The sequence below is a fragment of the Myodes glareolus genome, chromosome 19, assembly GCF_982192425.1.
Source record: "Myodes glareolus chromosome 19, mMyoGla1.1, whole genome shotgun sequence".
NCBI lineage: Eukaryota > Metazoa > Chordata > Mammalia > Rodentia > Cricetidae > Myodes > Myodes glareolus.
In genome coordinates, this window is record NC_142044.1 from 47,698,827 (window position 1) to 47,716,797 (window position 17,971).

Consider the following 17,971-nt stretch of genomic DNA (forward strand, 5'->3'; position numbering starts at 1 on the left):
CTTCAGTAGAAAGGAAATTTTAACAACAAAAACTATTCTGTTCATCTCTTAACCTTCAACTCTTTGCCACCAAAGCAGAGAAATGGTTGTTGTTTATCCTATGAGCCATTTGCTCTGTGCTGCTTTGTTATAGCAGCACTGTCAAACCAGTACAGCAGCCAAAGCAATCTTCAAAATCGCAAACAAAACAGTGCGCACCACTACACCTGGCTAAAGTCAGTCAGTCTGTCTGTCTGTGTATCTATCTACCAACCTACCAACCTACCAACCTACCAACCTACCTACCTACCTACCTACCTATCTGTAGTGCTGAGAATAGAACCATGGGCCTAGAGTTTGCTAGGCAAGTGCTGTGCTGCTGAGTTACACCCCCCAACCTTGGCTCATTCTTTTTGGCATGAGATTGTGATCTGTGAGTCTGCCTGAATATCTATGTTATGAATGCATTTTTTACTAAACAGTAAGGCCTGACTGGAAAAGATTCTGCCCCACCTTAGTATTGTGTATGCTCTTGAATTTTTCAAGGTTTTTCATTCACCATTCAGTGTCCAAGCAACCAGGATTATTAAGGCAGTTTCTTGGCCAGCCCAATGCATGTTCCCAAAGGAGCTTGCTCCCCTGTAGGACCTATATGCTTTCATTGTTTCTCCAGCATCACTTGCTCATGTAGGGCAGAAAGGAAATAGATAACCAGTTACTGTCCTCTGTCTACACCGTTTCCAGGACCTAGATGTTTGTTTAAGCTAGGCTTACTGTCTTGTAGGGCAACATTACCATGTAAAAAGAAAGTGTTGACTGAGCTTGGCTCCTCCAGAGAACTACAACCTGTGACTCATTTATTATGGGTTTGCAATCAGTTCCTAACATGTTAGGTAAAGAAACAAACAACTTCCTTATTTTATGGAGTGCTAACAGAAGAAAACTCATTAATTTCTTAATTGTTCTCTTACCCCCAGATAGTCGCTCTACTGGTGTAGCTGCAGCAATAAACCTGAGTTCTGCAATAACAAATTCTGTTGTCAGGGAAGGAGTTGCATTGATGTCTGCTGTTCCCAGTGACCTTACCCAGTGTTCATTCTTAAGTCTGTAATTATGTATTTGTCATCTGGGTCTAGAATAGTCCTTGTACGTTGAAAACAGTCAATGAGTTTCTATAAAAAGTTTCCTGTAGCCTTTTGTAATGCAGTCCTGTGAGTGAGGTGTTTACCTAGGAGTCCAAAGTATCAGTGGAGCCATGATGTTTAATATATCTTTAATTTACCTGTATAGCTTGCTTAGATTTCAGTATTTATGTGTGATTTCACTTCTATCAAACTCCTACCAACTTGATAGACCTTAGAATTTTAGTTTTCTTTATTTTTCTTGCACTGAATAAATCCTGAATAGTTTTTTATTTCTTCTTTCACTTACGAGAAGTCGACAGTTTAGCACCATGCAGAAATGAAATGAAAGTATGTATTTGGCCCTGTTGAAAATATACTTGCTTCCTTGGGCTTCTAGAAGTCCCCATTCCTTGCTACAGTCAACTAACATCATAATCTGTAGATTTTTACATCCCATTTTGTAGATGAGAAAACTGAGTCTCCAAGGTTGGGATCCTGGCCGACCTCAGCTCCCAGCCCTGTCACACCTGTCTCCTGATTCCTAGATTGCTGCTCAGGCTCCTTATATAAATGCTAATTCTTTGCAAGTATATTACAAATCTGTACTATCCTACAAATATTTTTCTCTACTTTCATTTGTCTTTTTTTCTTAATGTCAGATGTTAACTCTCATTTCTGGACGTGAGACCTAGTTGGTAAACATCTTGTTTTCTTTGTAGAAAAGGATTCTGATCTCTATTTTGGTAGGATTTCTTTGTTTTTAAATTAAAGCTCAGATAGGGAGTTTATCCTTAAAAGGCAGCATTAGAGTGTAATCTACTTCTGTTCTTTTCAAAATGACTGCCCAAATGCCCTGTCTTAAGGAAGAGTGAAAAGAATGAAGTCTTCTCTGTGCTCATATGTCTGCTTTTCTCTTTGTGTGTGTTGTGTGCACGCGTGTGCATCTGCATATCAAGACCAGAGGGCAGCTTCAGTGCCCTTCCTTGACACCATCCACTTTGTTCTGCGACAGGGTTTTATTGATGTGCTAGGCTAGACTATTGACTGTCCACCTTGTGCAAGTGTGTACCACTGTTCTGGTTTTTGGTGGAGTGGGGGATTGGGTATTATTGTTGTTATTGTTTTAAAAAAAAAACATGGATTCTAGGGTTCAAACTCAGGTCTTTATGGTTGTAAAACATGCACTTCACTGACTGAGCCATCTATTTAAACCCTATATATCTGCTTTTATATATTATAGGTGAAGCAATATTATAATCAGGAAATTACGGAGGTGAAACGAGTCATCTATTCTGTAGTCTTGACCTGGTTGTCCGTTTTCTTTCCCTTTAGGTGAACGAGCTGGATGGCATTCCTCTGATCCTGGACAGCAGCAATATTGATGACAACAACCCCTGTATCCTTGACTATGACCCACAACCAGGTGCTGTAGCCTGGCTTGTTCCTGTCTTGGTGTTTGTTCAATATGTAAGATGGCTAGCTCATAGAATAATGAGTTAATTTTCAAGGTAACCAGGACATCTGAAAACAGCATGTGGCTAAAATGTGTGGCAGAGACAGCTCATTCCACTGTATATCGTCTTCCAAAGTGTGTGTGTGGTCCTTGGAATAAGCATACAACACTAGGCTTGTGTTCACTGTAGAGATCTTAGACTCCTGTCAGTTAGCACTCTTTAACAAAGGCTTGACAGCACAGAAGCAGGAGGAGCATTCTGCACCCTAGCAATAAGAAACGTTTCTGTGCCCATCAGTTTTCCTTGCTCAGGGCCCTGTCCTGCAGCCCCCTGCTGCTGAGGTGGGATCCCTGCCCCTACTTGGGTTGTTGTCCATCCTCCCTGGCTAGTGTTCTGCGTGAGATTTTAATTATTTCTTCAGTGCACCAAGTCATGATGCCAAATAAAACTAATTTAGTATTGTGATTGGTCAGGGACCTGGTGCAGCCTCTTTAGGCTTGAAATGAGACCTATTTGATGATCAGAACTTACCTGATGAGCCAGATTCTGTCCTGCCCTTTGCTCTGGGCCCTACACGTGGCCTCTGCTTTTGCACTGTAAGAGGAGTCCTTATGAAACTGAAAGTTGAGAGAGTAAGGCTTGGTTGGATAGTGAGGAGCCCATCCTAGGATGAGTAGGGGTGTTTTACCCAAGAGAACCTTCTCTTGGGGGCTTCTGCTAAGAAGATAATCACATTTCAGAGTAAAGTAAACAGAAAAATGCTTAATGTTTTGTTAAAAATACTGTCATTTGCCCAATTTATAATATAAAATCTGATTTTGACACAGCAGCTCATGAGATCAGGAAAAGCCAAATCAAGAGCCTTAGAAGACTCTCCTTCAAGGCTCGAAAGAATTGACACACTTCTTTGTGACTGTCATCAGTCACTGCATAGTACTCAGAGTAGAGTTTGGATGGCTTTTTAGCTCCAAGGAAAAGGAAAGACAAAAGACGAGTGTTTCTGTTGGGGGGGGGGGCAGTAGAAATTGCAGATATCTTTTCAGGCAGAAAGCCAGTTGTCTTGACCACGACTACCCCCAGTTTGTCTTCATAGTCCCTAAACTGAGAGTGAGGACGGGTTTTTAGCTTTGGTACTTATCTTTACCAAAGTCCAAAGGGGAATGCTCCAGTATACTACGTGGAATAGTGTTCTCAGCACTTTTGTCCTTGTTTAGTCTTTATTGTATGTTTTCATGTGTTGTGGCCTTACTTAATTCTGACAACACATGAAGCAGATGCTTATATGATCAGACCCCATTTTGTAGATGAGGAAATAAACCAAAAGTCCCAAGTGTTTGTCCTAAACGTCAGTCAGAACTTATGCTTGTGAGTAGCTGGTTCTCCTGTCCTGCCTCCATAGGAGTTGCTGAGATGAGGTGAGCATATGCAGCCAAATCCTGTGAACATGCCCATGCAGTAGAAAATGACTTTAAAGCATGCATGTCATGGATGTCCATGTAGACAACTGGCTTTCGTGGCGATAATTCAGCATTGGGAGACGCTTAGTTTGTCTCTAAATCATTAAGAAAAGAGAATATTGTAAGCAGTTTTAATGTGTTTGATATTTCTTTGCAGTTTCATTTATTAGTCCTACCAGATTTTAAAGTCATATAAAGTATGTTTACAGTAAGATGAACTACATCCTGAAATATCAAAGCAAAAGGCACATAATGTTGAATTGTCAGAAATGAGAAGACATTACACCCAAGGATTCATTTTTCAGTTATAGCTGTAAATTAAAATCTGATTACCAGAGCAAATAGAGAAACAGTGTGTGTCACGTTGCCTACCTTACCCATGTGTGCAGCTGCACAGCTCCTTTGCTTATGTTTCTCTGCTTCTGCTCACAGCAAGTTTCCTGAGAATTATCTCATTACCTTGACGTTACTTTTCACCTCCCAGTTGTTCTTCTTTCTCGGTGCTTTTATTTCTTAAATGTTTTGTTGAAAATCATATATTTATGCTAGGTGTGTTGACACATGCCTTTAATCCCAACACTAACTAGGGAGGTAGAGCCTGGTAGATCTCTGTGAGTTCAAGAACAGCCTGGTCTACATAGTGAGTTCCAGAACAGCCACAGCCAGAACAACATAGTAAGATCCTGTCTCAAACAACAAGAAGGGGGGAGAGGGGGAGAGGAGAGGAAAAAGGAGAGGAGAGGAAAGGAAGAAAGGAAAGAAAAAGAAAATAATGATTTCTTTTGGGAGTGGGGCGTTTGAGACAAGATTTCTCTGTGAAACAAGTCCTGGCTATCCTTGAGCTCACTCTGTAGACCAGGCTGGCCTTAAACTCACAGAGACCACCTGCCTCTGCCTCCCAAGTACTGGGATTAAAGGCGTGTACCACCAGAACCTGGCAAATAATGTATTTTTAATGGCTCTTCTTTTTTCAAAGTACTAGAAGGCGTTTAATGGGAGAACTGTAGCTCTGGCACTGTCTACACTTTGGATTTTTATTTAAATTTTGAGAAAAAGGTCTTGCTGTATTGCCTAGTCTGGTCTCAAATTTTCAGTGGTCCTCCAGACTCAAGGAGTATGCCACTATGCCCAGAGCTCCATTCTTTTTATTCCACCCTTGGAACTGTTTTTCCTTGTATTTGCCTTTGTCTATGAAAATGTTATACTGTGTTTCCCCCCCGCAAGATTTATTTATTTTTATTTTGTGGTTATAAGTGTTTGCCTGTAGGTAGATAAGCACATCATGTGTATGCAGTACCCTCAGAGGCCAGAAGGTGTCACTGGATCCCCTGAGTTACAGTTACAGAACTGGGATTACAGACATTTGTGATCTGCTGTGTAGGTGCTAGGAACTGAACATGGGTCCCTTGCAAGAGCAGCTAGCTCTCTTAACTGTTGAGCTATCTCTCTAGTCCAGCCCATAAATTGTAATAGATAACTTTAGTACTGCCTGTTGACTTCATGGTTGGAACATTTAGTTCTTGTATATGCCATATCATTTCCCTCAGAGATTCAGTACTGCAATTAAGACTGCAGACTTCACTCCCACTCCCCATTGTACATTTATAAAAGGGCCTGAGCATCTCCTAAAATGTTTATTTGTCCAGGAAGTGATAGGGCACCCTTGTAACCCAGTACTCAGAAAGCAGAGGTAGCTAGCTACCTAGCAAGATTCTGCTTCATGAAACAAGCGAAAAACTAAACCTTTATAAAACATGTTCACTTGCCATATGAATTATGTTTGTTATATTTGCTCTTACATACAAAACATAATGTTCTTGATGAAGCCATTTATATATTCTTATACTGGGATGTCTCATTTTTATTATTTGTATGTTATATATATGTTCATGTGGGGAGTGCATGTATACGTGCGTATGTATAGATAATGAATGCATATTTGTGCACAAGTACGTGGGGTCTAGAGCTTTTACTTTGCATGTTTTTCTCAGTTATCTTCCACCTTTTTTTTTTTTTTTTGAGAAAGGGTCTATCACTGAACCTGGAATGCCTAGATTTGGCTAGACTTTCTGACCACTGAGCACTGCTACCCCATTCCTCGGCACTGAGGTTACAGATGATTTTGTATTGAACTACACTTGTCACTATCACTGGACACATAGGATATGGACAGCAGGTCGCAGGTGTCTGTAGACACTTTCACTTCTTCTTTCACATGATATATACATGGCATGATTTTGTATGTTTCTGTAAACTTCAGGACCCACAAATGAGAGAGAACTTGTCATACTTGTCTTTCTGAAATTGATGTGGTTTGCTTAATATGACCGTCTCCATTTGCACCCATTTTCTTAACAGCAAACCTGATTTCTTCATGGCTGAAAAATTTCTGTCTATACATACACCGCAATTTATTTATCCTGTCTGCTGATGGACATGTAGGCCGGTCCCATAGTTTAGCTATGATGAGCAGTACTGCAGTAAGTATTGATGTGCAAGTGTCTCTGTGAGGTATTGACTTAGAATCATCCAGGAATGCCATGGCTGGGTTGGCTGTTTCCTTTGCTTTTAGTTTTTTGAGAAACCTCCATCGTAATTATCATAATGGGTGGACTGAGTAAATCCCCACCACAATTAAGAAGGGTTTTTTGATCATATCCTTGCCAGTGTCTCTAGTTCTCTGAGTGCTATTTTCACTGGGGTGAGACAGAATCTCAGTATCGTTTATTTGGTTGTTTTTTGCAGTTCTCTGATGGGTGCAAGTGTTAAACATTTTTTTCATGTATTTATTGGCCATTCATACTTACCTTTGAGGGTTGTCTGCTTACTTCATTAGTTCATGTAGCTGGGTTGTTTGGTATTTAGTATTCAGAGTTCTTTGTATATGCTAGATACTAATCCTCTGTCAGATCTATACCCAGCAAAGATTCCTCTCAGATTTTGTAGACCATTTCTGTACTTGAAGAATTATTTCCTTGGCTAGTCATTAGCTTTTACTTTCATGAACTATTGTTTGTTAACTGTTGGCATTATTTCCTGAGCAAATGGAGTGCATGATGGAATCTTCCGATCTCAGGCCCCTTACTCCTCTTCTGAGGAAGTTCAGCCAGGACTGCTAAAACCCCTCCCATGCTCTAACTATGCTGTGTTTACTTCTGTATTTGGAACCTCATAAAATAGGTTTCTTGGGCCAGTTGGTGGTGGTGCACGCCTTTAATCTCAGCACTCGGAAGGCAGAGACAGGTGGATCTCTGAGTTTTAGGCCAGCTTGGTCTATAGAACAAGTTCCAGGACAGGCTCCAAAGCTACAGAAAAACCCTGTATCAAAAAAAAAAATTAAAAGACCACAACAGTGTGTGTGTGTGTGTGTGTGTGTAGATATAGGGATAGAAATACACACACATACACTTATATTCACATATATGTTTCTTGGGCTAGCAAAATGAATTAGCAGGTAAGGGTGCTTGCTACCAATCTTGACCACCTGAGTTTGATCCCTGGCATTCACTTTGTGTGAGAGTACCAACACCCACAACTTGTCTGACTTCCACACATGCTATAACACATATGCGAACACACACCATAATTAATGAAAATAAGTATTGTATGTGTCAGTATTTGTTTAGTTCTGTGTATATATTTATCACCTTCCCTCTCCTTAATTACTTATTTCTCCACATTCTGCCTGGACTCATTCCCCTCCTTTTAATGTGTCTTCATTGTTGGAGGACAATGAGTTTATTTGAAAATGTTTTTCTTGGGCTGGTGGTTCATGGGGTTAAGGCACTTGCAAGTCTAGCAACCTGGATTTGATCCCAAAACCCATATACAAGTAGAAGGAGAGAACTGACCATACAGAGTAGTCCTCTGACCTCCACATGTACATCCTCATACATATGTATGCGCACATGATTTTTAAAGTGATTTTTTTTAACAGAAAATTTTTCTCTTTGGCCTCCAGTTTTTCATTGTTGTGTTAAAATGTGAAGTCATTGTATTTTGTCAAATTAGCTGCAGGGACTTGACTCGACTATTTATGCTTTTGTTTATTCCCCTCCTTTCCCAGAAGGTTATTTCCATTCTTAGTTGTTTCTGATGTGTGCTCCATGTTCTTTACCCTGCTACTTGACTTAATGGGTATTCTGGTCTTCTATTGAGATGAAGGAGAGTCACTGGGGGTCCACCTATTCTCCTTGGCGTGTGTGTGTGTGTGTGTGTGTGTGTGTGTGTGTGTGTGTGCGCGCGCGTGTGCGTGTGTGTGTAGGTCAACCTCAGGTGTCGTTCCTTTTCTAGTGCTATCTGTTTTATTTTTGAGTCAGTCTCGCTGGAACCTGGAACTTGACACAATTATCCTATCTCCAGCTCCCCTGTGCTAGGATTACAAGCGTGTGCTACTCACCTGACATTTTATGTGAATGTGAGGATCTAACCTGGGTCCTCATGCTTGAATACCAAGCACTTCATGGGCTGAACAATCTCCCTAGACCCCAGGCCCACCTACTTAAATTTGCAAGCAATTCTTTTGTTTTTTGGTTTTTTTAGGGGTTTTTTCTTTTGTGTGTGTGGTGGTTTGAAAAATGGCTCCCATAAATCCACAGGGAGTGGCACTAATAGGAGATATGGCCTAGTTGGAGTAGGTGTTGCTTTGTTGGAGGAAGTGTATCACTGGGGGTGGGCTTTGAGGTCTCAGATTCTCAAGCCAGGCCTAATGGCTCACTTCTCTTCCTGCTGCCTACCAATCTAGATATAGAACTCTCAGCTCCTTTTCTAGCACCATGTCTGTCTGTGTGCTGCCATGCTTCCCAACATGACAATAATGAACTAAACTTCTGAAACTGTAAGCCAGTCCTGATCTGACGTTTTCCTTTATAAGAATTGCCATGGTCATGGCAAGAGGGGTGGCTCAGAGGTTAAGAAAACTGACTGTTCTTCCAGAGGTCTTGAGTTCAATTCTCAGCAACCACATGATGACTCACACCCCCAGAACACTGTGTGCATAATACATAAATAAATCTTTAAAAAAGAAAAGAATTGTCTTGGTCATGGTCTCATCAGAGCAGTAGAAACCCTAAGACTTTTTTTTTTTTTAATTTCTAAGGGATGGAGCCCGTTTTCACCTGTAATTGAATATGTACATGTTATCATCCTTGCATTCAAATCACTTCTTTAGTCTTCTATACTGCCCTCCCTGGTTTTACTCAAGCAGTTGTCTCATCTGTTAACTTCTTGTCTGTTTCCTTTTAGCATTTAAAACATTTAAATATATATATTTATACACATACATCTATATGTATATATATTTTATCTGTATATGTATGAGATGGAGCACATGTACTGCATGTGTGCATATGCCCGTGGAGAGCAAAAGAGGACGTTGGAACCCCTGGAAGTGGATATACAGGAGATTCTGAGCTGCCTAGTGTGGGTACTGGGAACCAAATTCAAGTCCTCTGCAAGAGCAACAAATGCTCTTAGCCACTGATCCATCTCTTTCTAAAATCTTTACATATGTGGGTTTGTGCCTTTAAATTTTTTTTTTCATGCCAGTGCACTTCTTTAATCCCAGTGCTCAGGAGGTGCAGGCAGGTGGATCTTTGTGAGTTTGAGGTCAGACTGGTCTACAGAGCTAGTTCAAGGACAGCCAAAGACTAGACAGAGAAACACTGTTTCGAAAAACCCCCACCCATCAAAATTTTTTCCAGTGGGACTTCAAAAGGGGTCAGAGACAGCACGTGTTTATAAATTTCATGGTTTTTTTAATGGCCGCATTTCCAACATACTGCCAAAATCAGTGGATATTTTGCTTTATTTGTATGTGATTTAATAGTTTGAAGATTTACCTTGTTTTGATTTATGTGTGTGGGGGTATGTATATACAGGTGTCCATGGAGGCCAGAAGACAGCCTTAGAATGCCTCTAGAGCTGGATGGAGTTATGTGTGGTTGTGAACTGCCCACCATTGGTTCTGGGAATCAAACTTCTGTCCTGTGGAAGAGCAGCAAGGTTTCTTACCTACTGAGCCATCTTTCCAACTCTATGACTTAATATTTTATCATAATTAATCATGTCCTTAGCATACTACCTTTCTTGGCTTCTGTGTTTTTCTCCTCCCCTACTCCCTTCTATCAGTGGCTCTTCCTTGTCTTCTTGGTTGCTACCTTTTCTGTAGCTTAAATGTGACGTGTGCCTAGGCTTGCCTACAACTCCCTTCTGTTGTCTCTGGCAGTGTTTATTGAATGTCTTTTATGTATCTGACACTGATCCAGGCCTTAGGAAAGACCTCCAGGAAGGTTGTTGATACCATCCAGGCAAGAGGTAGTAGGTGGCATGGCTCAGGCTGATAACAGTGCTGTCCTGTGCGTGATCACAGTTCCCATTGCCTGTGCACTCTCAGGACAAACTTCATGCAGAGCATCAACTCCCCATTTCACATTCCTAAATTAGCAGATCTAAAATTAAATTTAAAACTGAGCCTCTCTGCCCCAGTCAGTGAGAAGACATAGTCACTCGTGAGTTTCCTTTTTAATTCTTCTATGTAAAGTATTATCATGTCTTGATTCTTGAATTTATGTTTATTAATCAGGAAGCAGAACAACTCTAAGCCCAAGAAAACTTTTCCCCAAGGGTTCTTAAATTGTTCAGTGAGTCTTTATCTTAGGTTCAGGAATATTTTGAATTTGGTTTAACTCATTCATCCAATCATTTAGCCTAAACAAGCTTTTAATCAAGATTTAGACACACCTTGTTCTCCCCCCCTTTCTCTCTCTCTCTTTCTCTCTCTCTTTCTCTTTCTCTGTTGTGCGCACATGCACATGAACACACACAGCAAGCACACAGAATACATATTTGATGTGCCTGGATAAACTGTAAACTGGCTGTGTAGTGTCCTTGAGCATCCTCCAGGTATTGGGGTGGGGCCTGAGATTCTTGTCAATGTCCATCTTTCCCATGAGAAATCTGTATACCTCACTGTAAAAGACCTCTGCTTCCTCCTCACATGTAGATGGGAAGATTAGACTGGTCTAACAGTGGAGTATTCTTTAGAAGCAGTTTATGCAACTAGCAGGGATTTCCACTGCCAGGGGAAAGCCATGGCTCAGAGGGGAGCCTAACCCTGCAGGCCTGCACTGGGGTACTCCTGGGTCAGGGATGTAAGCCCAGCCAGCTCCCAGCTGTTCATCGCCCCCACTCACTCTTGGGTCACCCACAGTAATGACAGAGTAGCTGGTGCCATCGGAAAATTCCAGTTTCACTACCGCAGAGTCAATTTCTTATTTGTCAGTTTATTGTGGCAAGTGGGATTTTTTTTGTTGTTGTTCCCAAATAGAAACAGCTGAACTTTATTTGCCATGTTTTTCTTTTCATTCTTTTTTGATCTATGTTTTGATCAGTAGTCCTTGATGTGGGTTTTTTTAATATATTGTTTTTATTGGGGGGGTGGTTGAGTGGGAACAGGGATAGAAAGAGAGCCTAAGCTGAGTTGTTATGTATATTTTATGACCCCCCCACTCTTAAATCTATCTCATATCTAAATTCTCCCCTTGTGTTGAAAGACTACATTTGTTTAAAAAATAGAATTTACTTACATGAAGAAGTGTAAGCCTTTACAGGAATAATAATATGTAATCTTGTGCTGAGGAAGCATGGCATAGTGGCAGGTATGTCTACTTTGGGCCAAACAGACCTGGGCTTGCTTTCTGTCACTTCTTCACTCCAGACATCTCACTCTGAGTCTCTACCACCCCCTCCTGGGTTGTATACCATGTGTATAAAGCCACCTGCATAACCCCACACAGCTCCTTAGCAAGCACATGCTCTTGCGCACATGTCTTATTCTGGTTCTTAGTCCTTACAAGAAAGGTAAATTTTCATCTACTATTTCTGTGAGTCGATGATACTCCAGTAATGACATCCAGAGCAAAATGGAGAGTGAGGGAATATTACCACAGGCCCCTCATTCAAAGAGAAACAGGTCTCCTGATAATGGGGCTGCAGCAGAACTCTCTTGGGGGTGAGGGCTGGGGGCTGCAGAACATCCCAGACTCCTCTGTTTTACCATTCAGCAATGTTAATTCGTGGGGAATAGCCTTCACTGTGACCAATAAGACAATAGAGCTTCAAGAAGGAATTGTGAGGGAATATGATTTTTAGACGGAGGTAGACAGAGTTCCTAAGCAAGACACCAAACCCCCAATTGGGAATACTAGCTCTAAAAGAAAGACTGAAATGGTATTTGCTTTCAGTATATCTGACTTTGAACTTGTGTAATGTGGCAAGTATTCTAAAAAAAAAAAATCTAAGAAAAGATAATTCTGTTTTAAAAAACAGACAAAAGATTTGGTGTACAACTTCACTAAAAAAGAGAAATTCAGTGACCAATAAAAAGAACTCTACATACAATAAGAAGCCTCTATCTACTACCCCATTCCAGTGGCTGGGGAATCTAGTGGTTGATGGCAGAGGTGTGCAACAGCCTGAGCTTTCCGTCTTCCTATGGGGTATGGATTGTCAGTCTGGTCAATACTGAGGAACGTGTACCCGCTCTGAGCCAGCAGTGTACATCTCGGTGGGTCTCCAGTGTGTGCATGTGTCTGACAGCAGATATGGGCCGGAAGTGTCACAGCAATAGCTTTCTTAAAGCACTGTCAGGCTGAAATAAACTGGGTGTTTATCAATAGTTAAGTAGAAAAATAAATTGTGCTTGTGTTGGTCATGACACACAGTAAAGGAAAATAAACTGCTGTATACAAGAGATTGATGGTTTGGTTAGCATATTCAGCGATAGAAACTGGATATAAAATGCATCTGTGCTTTGATTCTTCTATGGTAGTAGACAGAAGAGTGGTTATGGGAACTTGGGATATGAGTATTGTTAGAAAAGGACTGGGGACTCCTGAGGTACTAGCCATGCTCTAAATTTTAATGAGGAATAAATACATACATATGAACAGTGATCAGTATGCACATTTTGGGTGTGTGCATTCTGTTGCACCTCATGCTTAAATATTTTAATCATTCACTGGGTGCTTTCTGTGTTCCACATCCTGCCTATCCATTGTCTTAAGAGTTGGTAATAATTGCTTCAGTTCTACAGATTAGGAAACTGAAGCTCAAGAGTTGAAGTTTCAATCAGAACTCCTCCAGCTCATGTGTATTGTCCTGGGCAACCCTAGGTTTGTCTGACGCCATGGCTAAATCCTTTTGTCCTAATTAAAAATCTAAATTCCCACCCGAGCCCCCTCTCTGCTTGGACACCGTGCTTCTTTCAATGGTATTTTCTTGAGGAAGAGATGGGCACAGCTTGTGTAGCACTGATCCTGGTGACAAGTATTTGATAAATTATTGATAAATTATTTGATAAAACTTGCTGTCCTGCCTGATCATAAGTAATGAGTTAGACCAGCAGTGGAGTGCTGAGTTGGTAGCCATCTTAGGATGTATTTCCAGCTCCTTCGTCCTTTAAGACTTGAGTTGTATATGTCTTCTTCAGGAATTGCTCCATGATCCTCAAGTCATGTGCCTCGGTTTTGTCTGTCATGGTCCCTAAACAGGTCGCATAAATCACTTTTTTCAGTTGACCTTTTCTGCTAGAAAACCCATCCCATGTGTTTTTGTAGCCCTGTTCCCTGAAGTATATCCCTTATCCTGTGGATTATGACCAAAATGTCCTTCTAAGCCCCTTTTGGTCTGGAATATCTTAAGTAATAGGTAGGAGAAGCCTTTTTTAAGAAGTGAGAAACCCTTTCTAAGCAGGATGGTTTCTGCAGAACTTCACAGAGTTTTAGCTAGTCTTGTGTGCATTTGGAACTTTGCTTGGGGAAACCAGAACCATCATACCATTTATTTGGTTTCTTTCCTGGGTCATTATAAAATGCCCTGCAAAAGCAACTGTCTAGCTCACAGTTCTAGGAAGTCTGTCATGGGGAGGAAGTCAAGGCAATGGGAGCTCGAGAGCTGTCACATTGTCACATCAGAGCAGAGAGCCATGTGTGCTCCGCTCAGCTTTCTGCTACCTACCCCAGTTAACCTAATCAAGATAGTTCCTTCCTGGCATGCCCCAGAGCCCATCTTCTGGCTAAGTCTAGATTTTTGTCAAGGTAATTGTTAACCCTAAGTACTACAGCCTTATCTTGGTGAATCTGAGAATTCAAATAAACTTTGGAGTGCTTTTTTCTGTTATGTTTCTTTATGAGGAACCCAACTTGTGACAGCGACCAAAGGACATCAGTGAGAAGCCACAGACTCTACAGCGGGGAGCTATGGACTTGATGTTCACCAGTGAGTGGAGAATCTCACATGCCTTCCTGCTTCCATGTTTTACTGCACCCAGCCTCAGGGACATCTCGCAGGAGGCAGCTAATAAACTAGGAAATTGCTCTGAGAGGATGCTCTTACAGCTGTTTGCACTTAGTATTGAGCAGCTGAGCAGCACTCACACCTTGTTCCACTGTTGAACTGACATCAAAACCAGAATTTAATAGTACTGCTTTCCTTTAAACCTCTAAATGTTTTTCTCCCATAAATCAGTTTTTATTAAAGGTGTAAAGTCTCGCGGGACATGGGGGCACCCACCTTTATTCTCAGCTCCTGAGAGGCAAAGGCAGGTGGATCTCTGATTTTGAGGCTGGCCTGATCTGCATTGTGAGTTCCAGACCAGCCAGTGCCACATATTGAGACCCTGTCTCAAAAATAATGCAAAAAAAAGTGTTTATTTTTCTTTCCCATGCCAAGATAATATGTAAATCACCTTTTCTGTCTACCGAAAGCTAGCGAGTGCCCGCACAGAAGGTGGGTGCACAGGAAAGTAGAGGTTCATTATGGGAAGACAGTGAGCAAGAACTGGGCCTCTGGCTGGGAGTGCACCAGTGACTCTCGGTGTGTATCCCTTGGCAGGGTTACTGCCATGTAGATGGGAAGTGAAGACCTGTTTGGGTAGCACTGCTGTTGGTCTGCCAGTGGCACCCAGAACAGGAACTTAGAATCCAGAGGACATGAGCATGCTGATGTGTTCATAAACGTGGGCCACTTTTCCTTAGGTTGTTTTGACCAAACCCATTTAAAATGAGTCCATACAATCAGTGTTCCAGAGCTGTGTTCCGTCTGACATCATCTGTCCTTTTCTTGCATTGCCAAAGTCACTCAGGTTTTAGTAGTGTACAGACTGCTGTGCACCCTGGCCTGTCTTTGAAGTGGTGGTAAGCATTATTTACGCAGGCACGATGGATACTTTCTTGTTTTGTCTGATAACCCTTACTCCAGGGAGCAGGAGTGAACCAAGCTTTGCTATATCTGGTTTTTTCGTACTGGAAGGGTTCCCCAGACTGATTGTCACTTCTGTCAAATGCCAGTCTGTCAGTTGTGAGGGAACATGCTCTGTCATAGATGACTGCCTCTCACTTTCCTTTCACTGGCCCAAGAGTAGTGATGATCTGAGGACATAGTTCTGTCTGCTAAGGAAGTGTTGTGAGAGTGGTGTAGAAGCTGTGTGCTTGGGTGACCAAGTATCAACGACCAAACACAAAGCTGCCATCATTGATATTATGCGACACTCACTCTTAGTCCTAAAAATTGCGTAAGTCTCAGTTTTAAAGAACAAAATTAGAATCTCATGCCTAAGTAATTGCACCTTAGTTATCTTCTTGGGATATTTTTAATTTAGAACCAACAGGAATTTTTTTCAGTCCTGCAAGATGGCTCATTGTAAAGATGCTTGTCACCACCTCCTGGTGGTGGCACATGTCTTTAATCCCAGTACTCAGGAGACAGGCCAGCCTGGTCTACAAGAGCTAGTTCTAGGATAAACTCCAAAACTACAGAAAAACCCTGTCCAAAAAAAAAGAAAAGATTCTTGTCACCAAGTTCAATGATGCGAGTTTCATCCCCAGAACCAACATGGTATAAGAAAACCAACTCCTACACAGGTTCCCCCCTGACCTCTATGGCATGCACACATGTACATAAACCCATAAAATAAACATTCTATTTTGTTTTTTGAGGCAGGTCATTACATCATCCTGGGGATCAGGAACTTTTATATAGGGCAGGCTGGCCTCAGACTTACAGAGAGATCTATCTATCTTTGCCCCTCAAGTTCTGGGACTAAAGGCTCCTTTCACCATACCTGGCTAACAAGTGGTTTTTTTTGTTTGTTTGTTTGTTTGTTTTTTAGAAACTTTTTCTAAATTATATATTTAGTATGTTGACATAGATATTTTGCACATCTCCCAGTTTCTCTGCATTGCAAAGTGCATAATGTAGTACAGTGAGTTTTTAAGTCTTGTCTTTGTATTTTAGGACTTTTATATCCAACTTAACAAAATTAGCAAGACTAAAATGGTACCATGCAATGGCCGCCTGCCATCACTACCTCTGAGGAGCTGCTCTCTGATTCCAAGAAGTTTGTCTATCAAAATCACAACCCCAGCCACAAGGAAGCCCAGTGTGATATGTATGTTACACCTCTCTCCACATTGCTTCATAAACCCAGTGTCACAGGTGCTGTCATCCCACTTAAGCAGCCTAGCAGTTCTCTGGCCATAGTCATCCCAGCCATCCCAGAGGATGAAGATTTGCCTTCAGACAAGGTGCAGAATTTAGAGTGAGCGTAGTATGGCTGCTGATGGGCATAGTGCAAAGACGCTCCTGGCACAGAGCCTAGTGCATAAACAGTATTAATACTTAGTACCAGTTTTTCTACAAAGCTACTGTTTGTGTTTTCTTTTTATGTTAGTTTCCTGTATTTCAAACAAAGGTGATTGGTTATGTTTAGGAAATTAGTAACATTAAAATTGCTATTCAAATACTATTGCCATGAGTAATACATATTTAGTAAGACACTTCAGAGATTGGGTAGCTGATTGCCATAGAGAAACATGTTCTAGGTAACCCTGAATAATCACTGGCATTTTTGTCTAAAACGACTTAGCAGAAACAGTCATTTTCTCTGGACAAAACATTGACAAACTACAGCCATTCAAAACTGTTAAATCGTAACTCACTGCTATTTTATTTTTAAAGCCATCATTCCTAGCAGGAAGTGTTGTATTCTCTTGTTTTTCTAGGACCAATACATTGAAAGAAAAATATATTTTTGTTTGATCCTGTAAAGAGTGTTACATTCTCTTTGAGTTAACTAACAGGCAGTCATTATTTCCTTGTGACCAATTATAGAAGCCAAGCCCTTAGACGACTGAGTTGAGGAAGAAAGGCAGACAGAAAACGAAAGGTGGGGAAGAGAGACTAGGCTAACTAGTGGGTGTTGGGATATGGTAGGGAGTGGAAAGGGACTGAGAGAATAAAGATAATGACGGAAACTTGCCGTGTTTGATGAGAAAGACGTGAACATCTAAGAAGCCCGGTGACCTCAATGTAAAGTGCTTATGATTCAAGCATGAATGCATGAGCTTGGGTCCCCAGGAGCCACGTAAAAAGCCAGTTGCCTGGTTCTTCTTTACTGGAAGACAGACCAGAGGATTCCCGGGGCTTACTAGCCAGCCATTTTAACTAAATCTTCAACCTCCAGGTTCATTAAGAGACTCTGTTTCACAAAATAATAAAATAATAATAATAATAATAATAATAATAATAATAATAATAATAATAATAATAATGGAGTACAGTAGAGGAAACTACTTCATGTTGATTCTGGCTTCCATGCATGCATACATGTGTACAAACATAAACCACACCCAGCACACAAAATAGTTTTTAAGAGATTCATGTATTATAATCACTTTTGAAAGATAAAGGAGAATTTTAGAATTAGCAGAAGAATGTCTTGTAACATATAAGAACAATCAACAAAGATTATTTGAAGTTTGTTGTCAGAAACCTTCGAAGTAGATCTTGAGATGATGTGTTCATTGTATGTGTGTTGGGGCGATCAAAGCCCTACCATCTAAAAGTACCACCATGTTTGTCTTCAAGCCTAAGAAATTAAAAGATTCCCAGAGAAATG

At 41.0% G+C, this 17,971-nt stretch overlaps 1 protein-coding gene and 1 long non-coding RNA gene across 3 annotated transcripts in view; both read left to right on the plus strand.

Annotated features, from left to right (window-relative positions):
- The window catches only part of Atxn10 (ataxin 10), a 143,814-nt gene that overhangs the window by 110,743 nt on the left and 15,100 nt on the right, over window positions 1-17,971 (plus strand). The window contains exon 10 of one of the 2 annotated variants that reach the window (XM_085678540.2): window positions 2,436-2,526. In XM_085678540.2, the coding sequence (XP_085534666.1) occupies window positions 2,436-2,526 (91 nt within the window). The remainder of the gene's footprint in view (window positions 1-2,435; window positions 2,527-17,971) is intronic. The other variant, XM_048444937.3, reaches the window with a different exon arrangement.
- LOC148118992 (uncharacterized) lies at window positions 2,534-16,819 on the plus strand. Its single transcript, XR_015735672.1, has 2 exons — window positions 2,534-3,972; window positions 14,208-16,819. It is a non-coding gene; the product is annotated as an uncharacterized LOC148118992 (long non-coding RNA).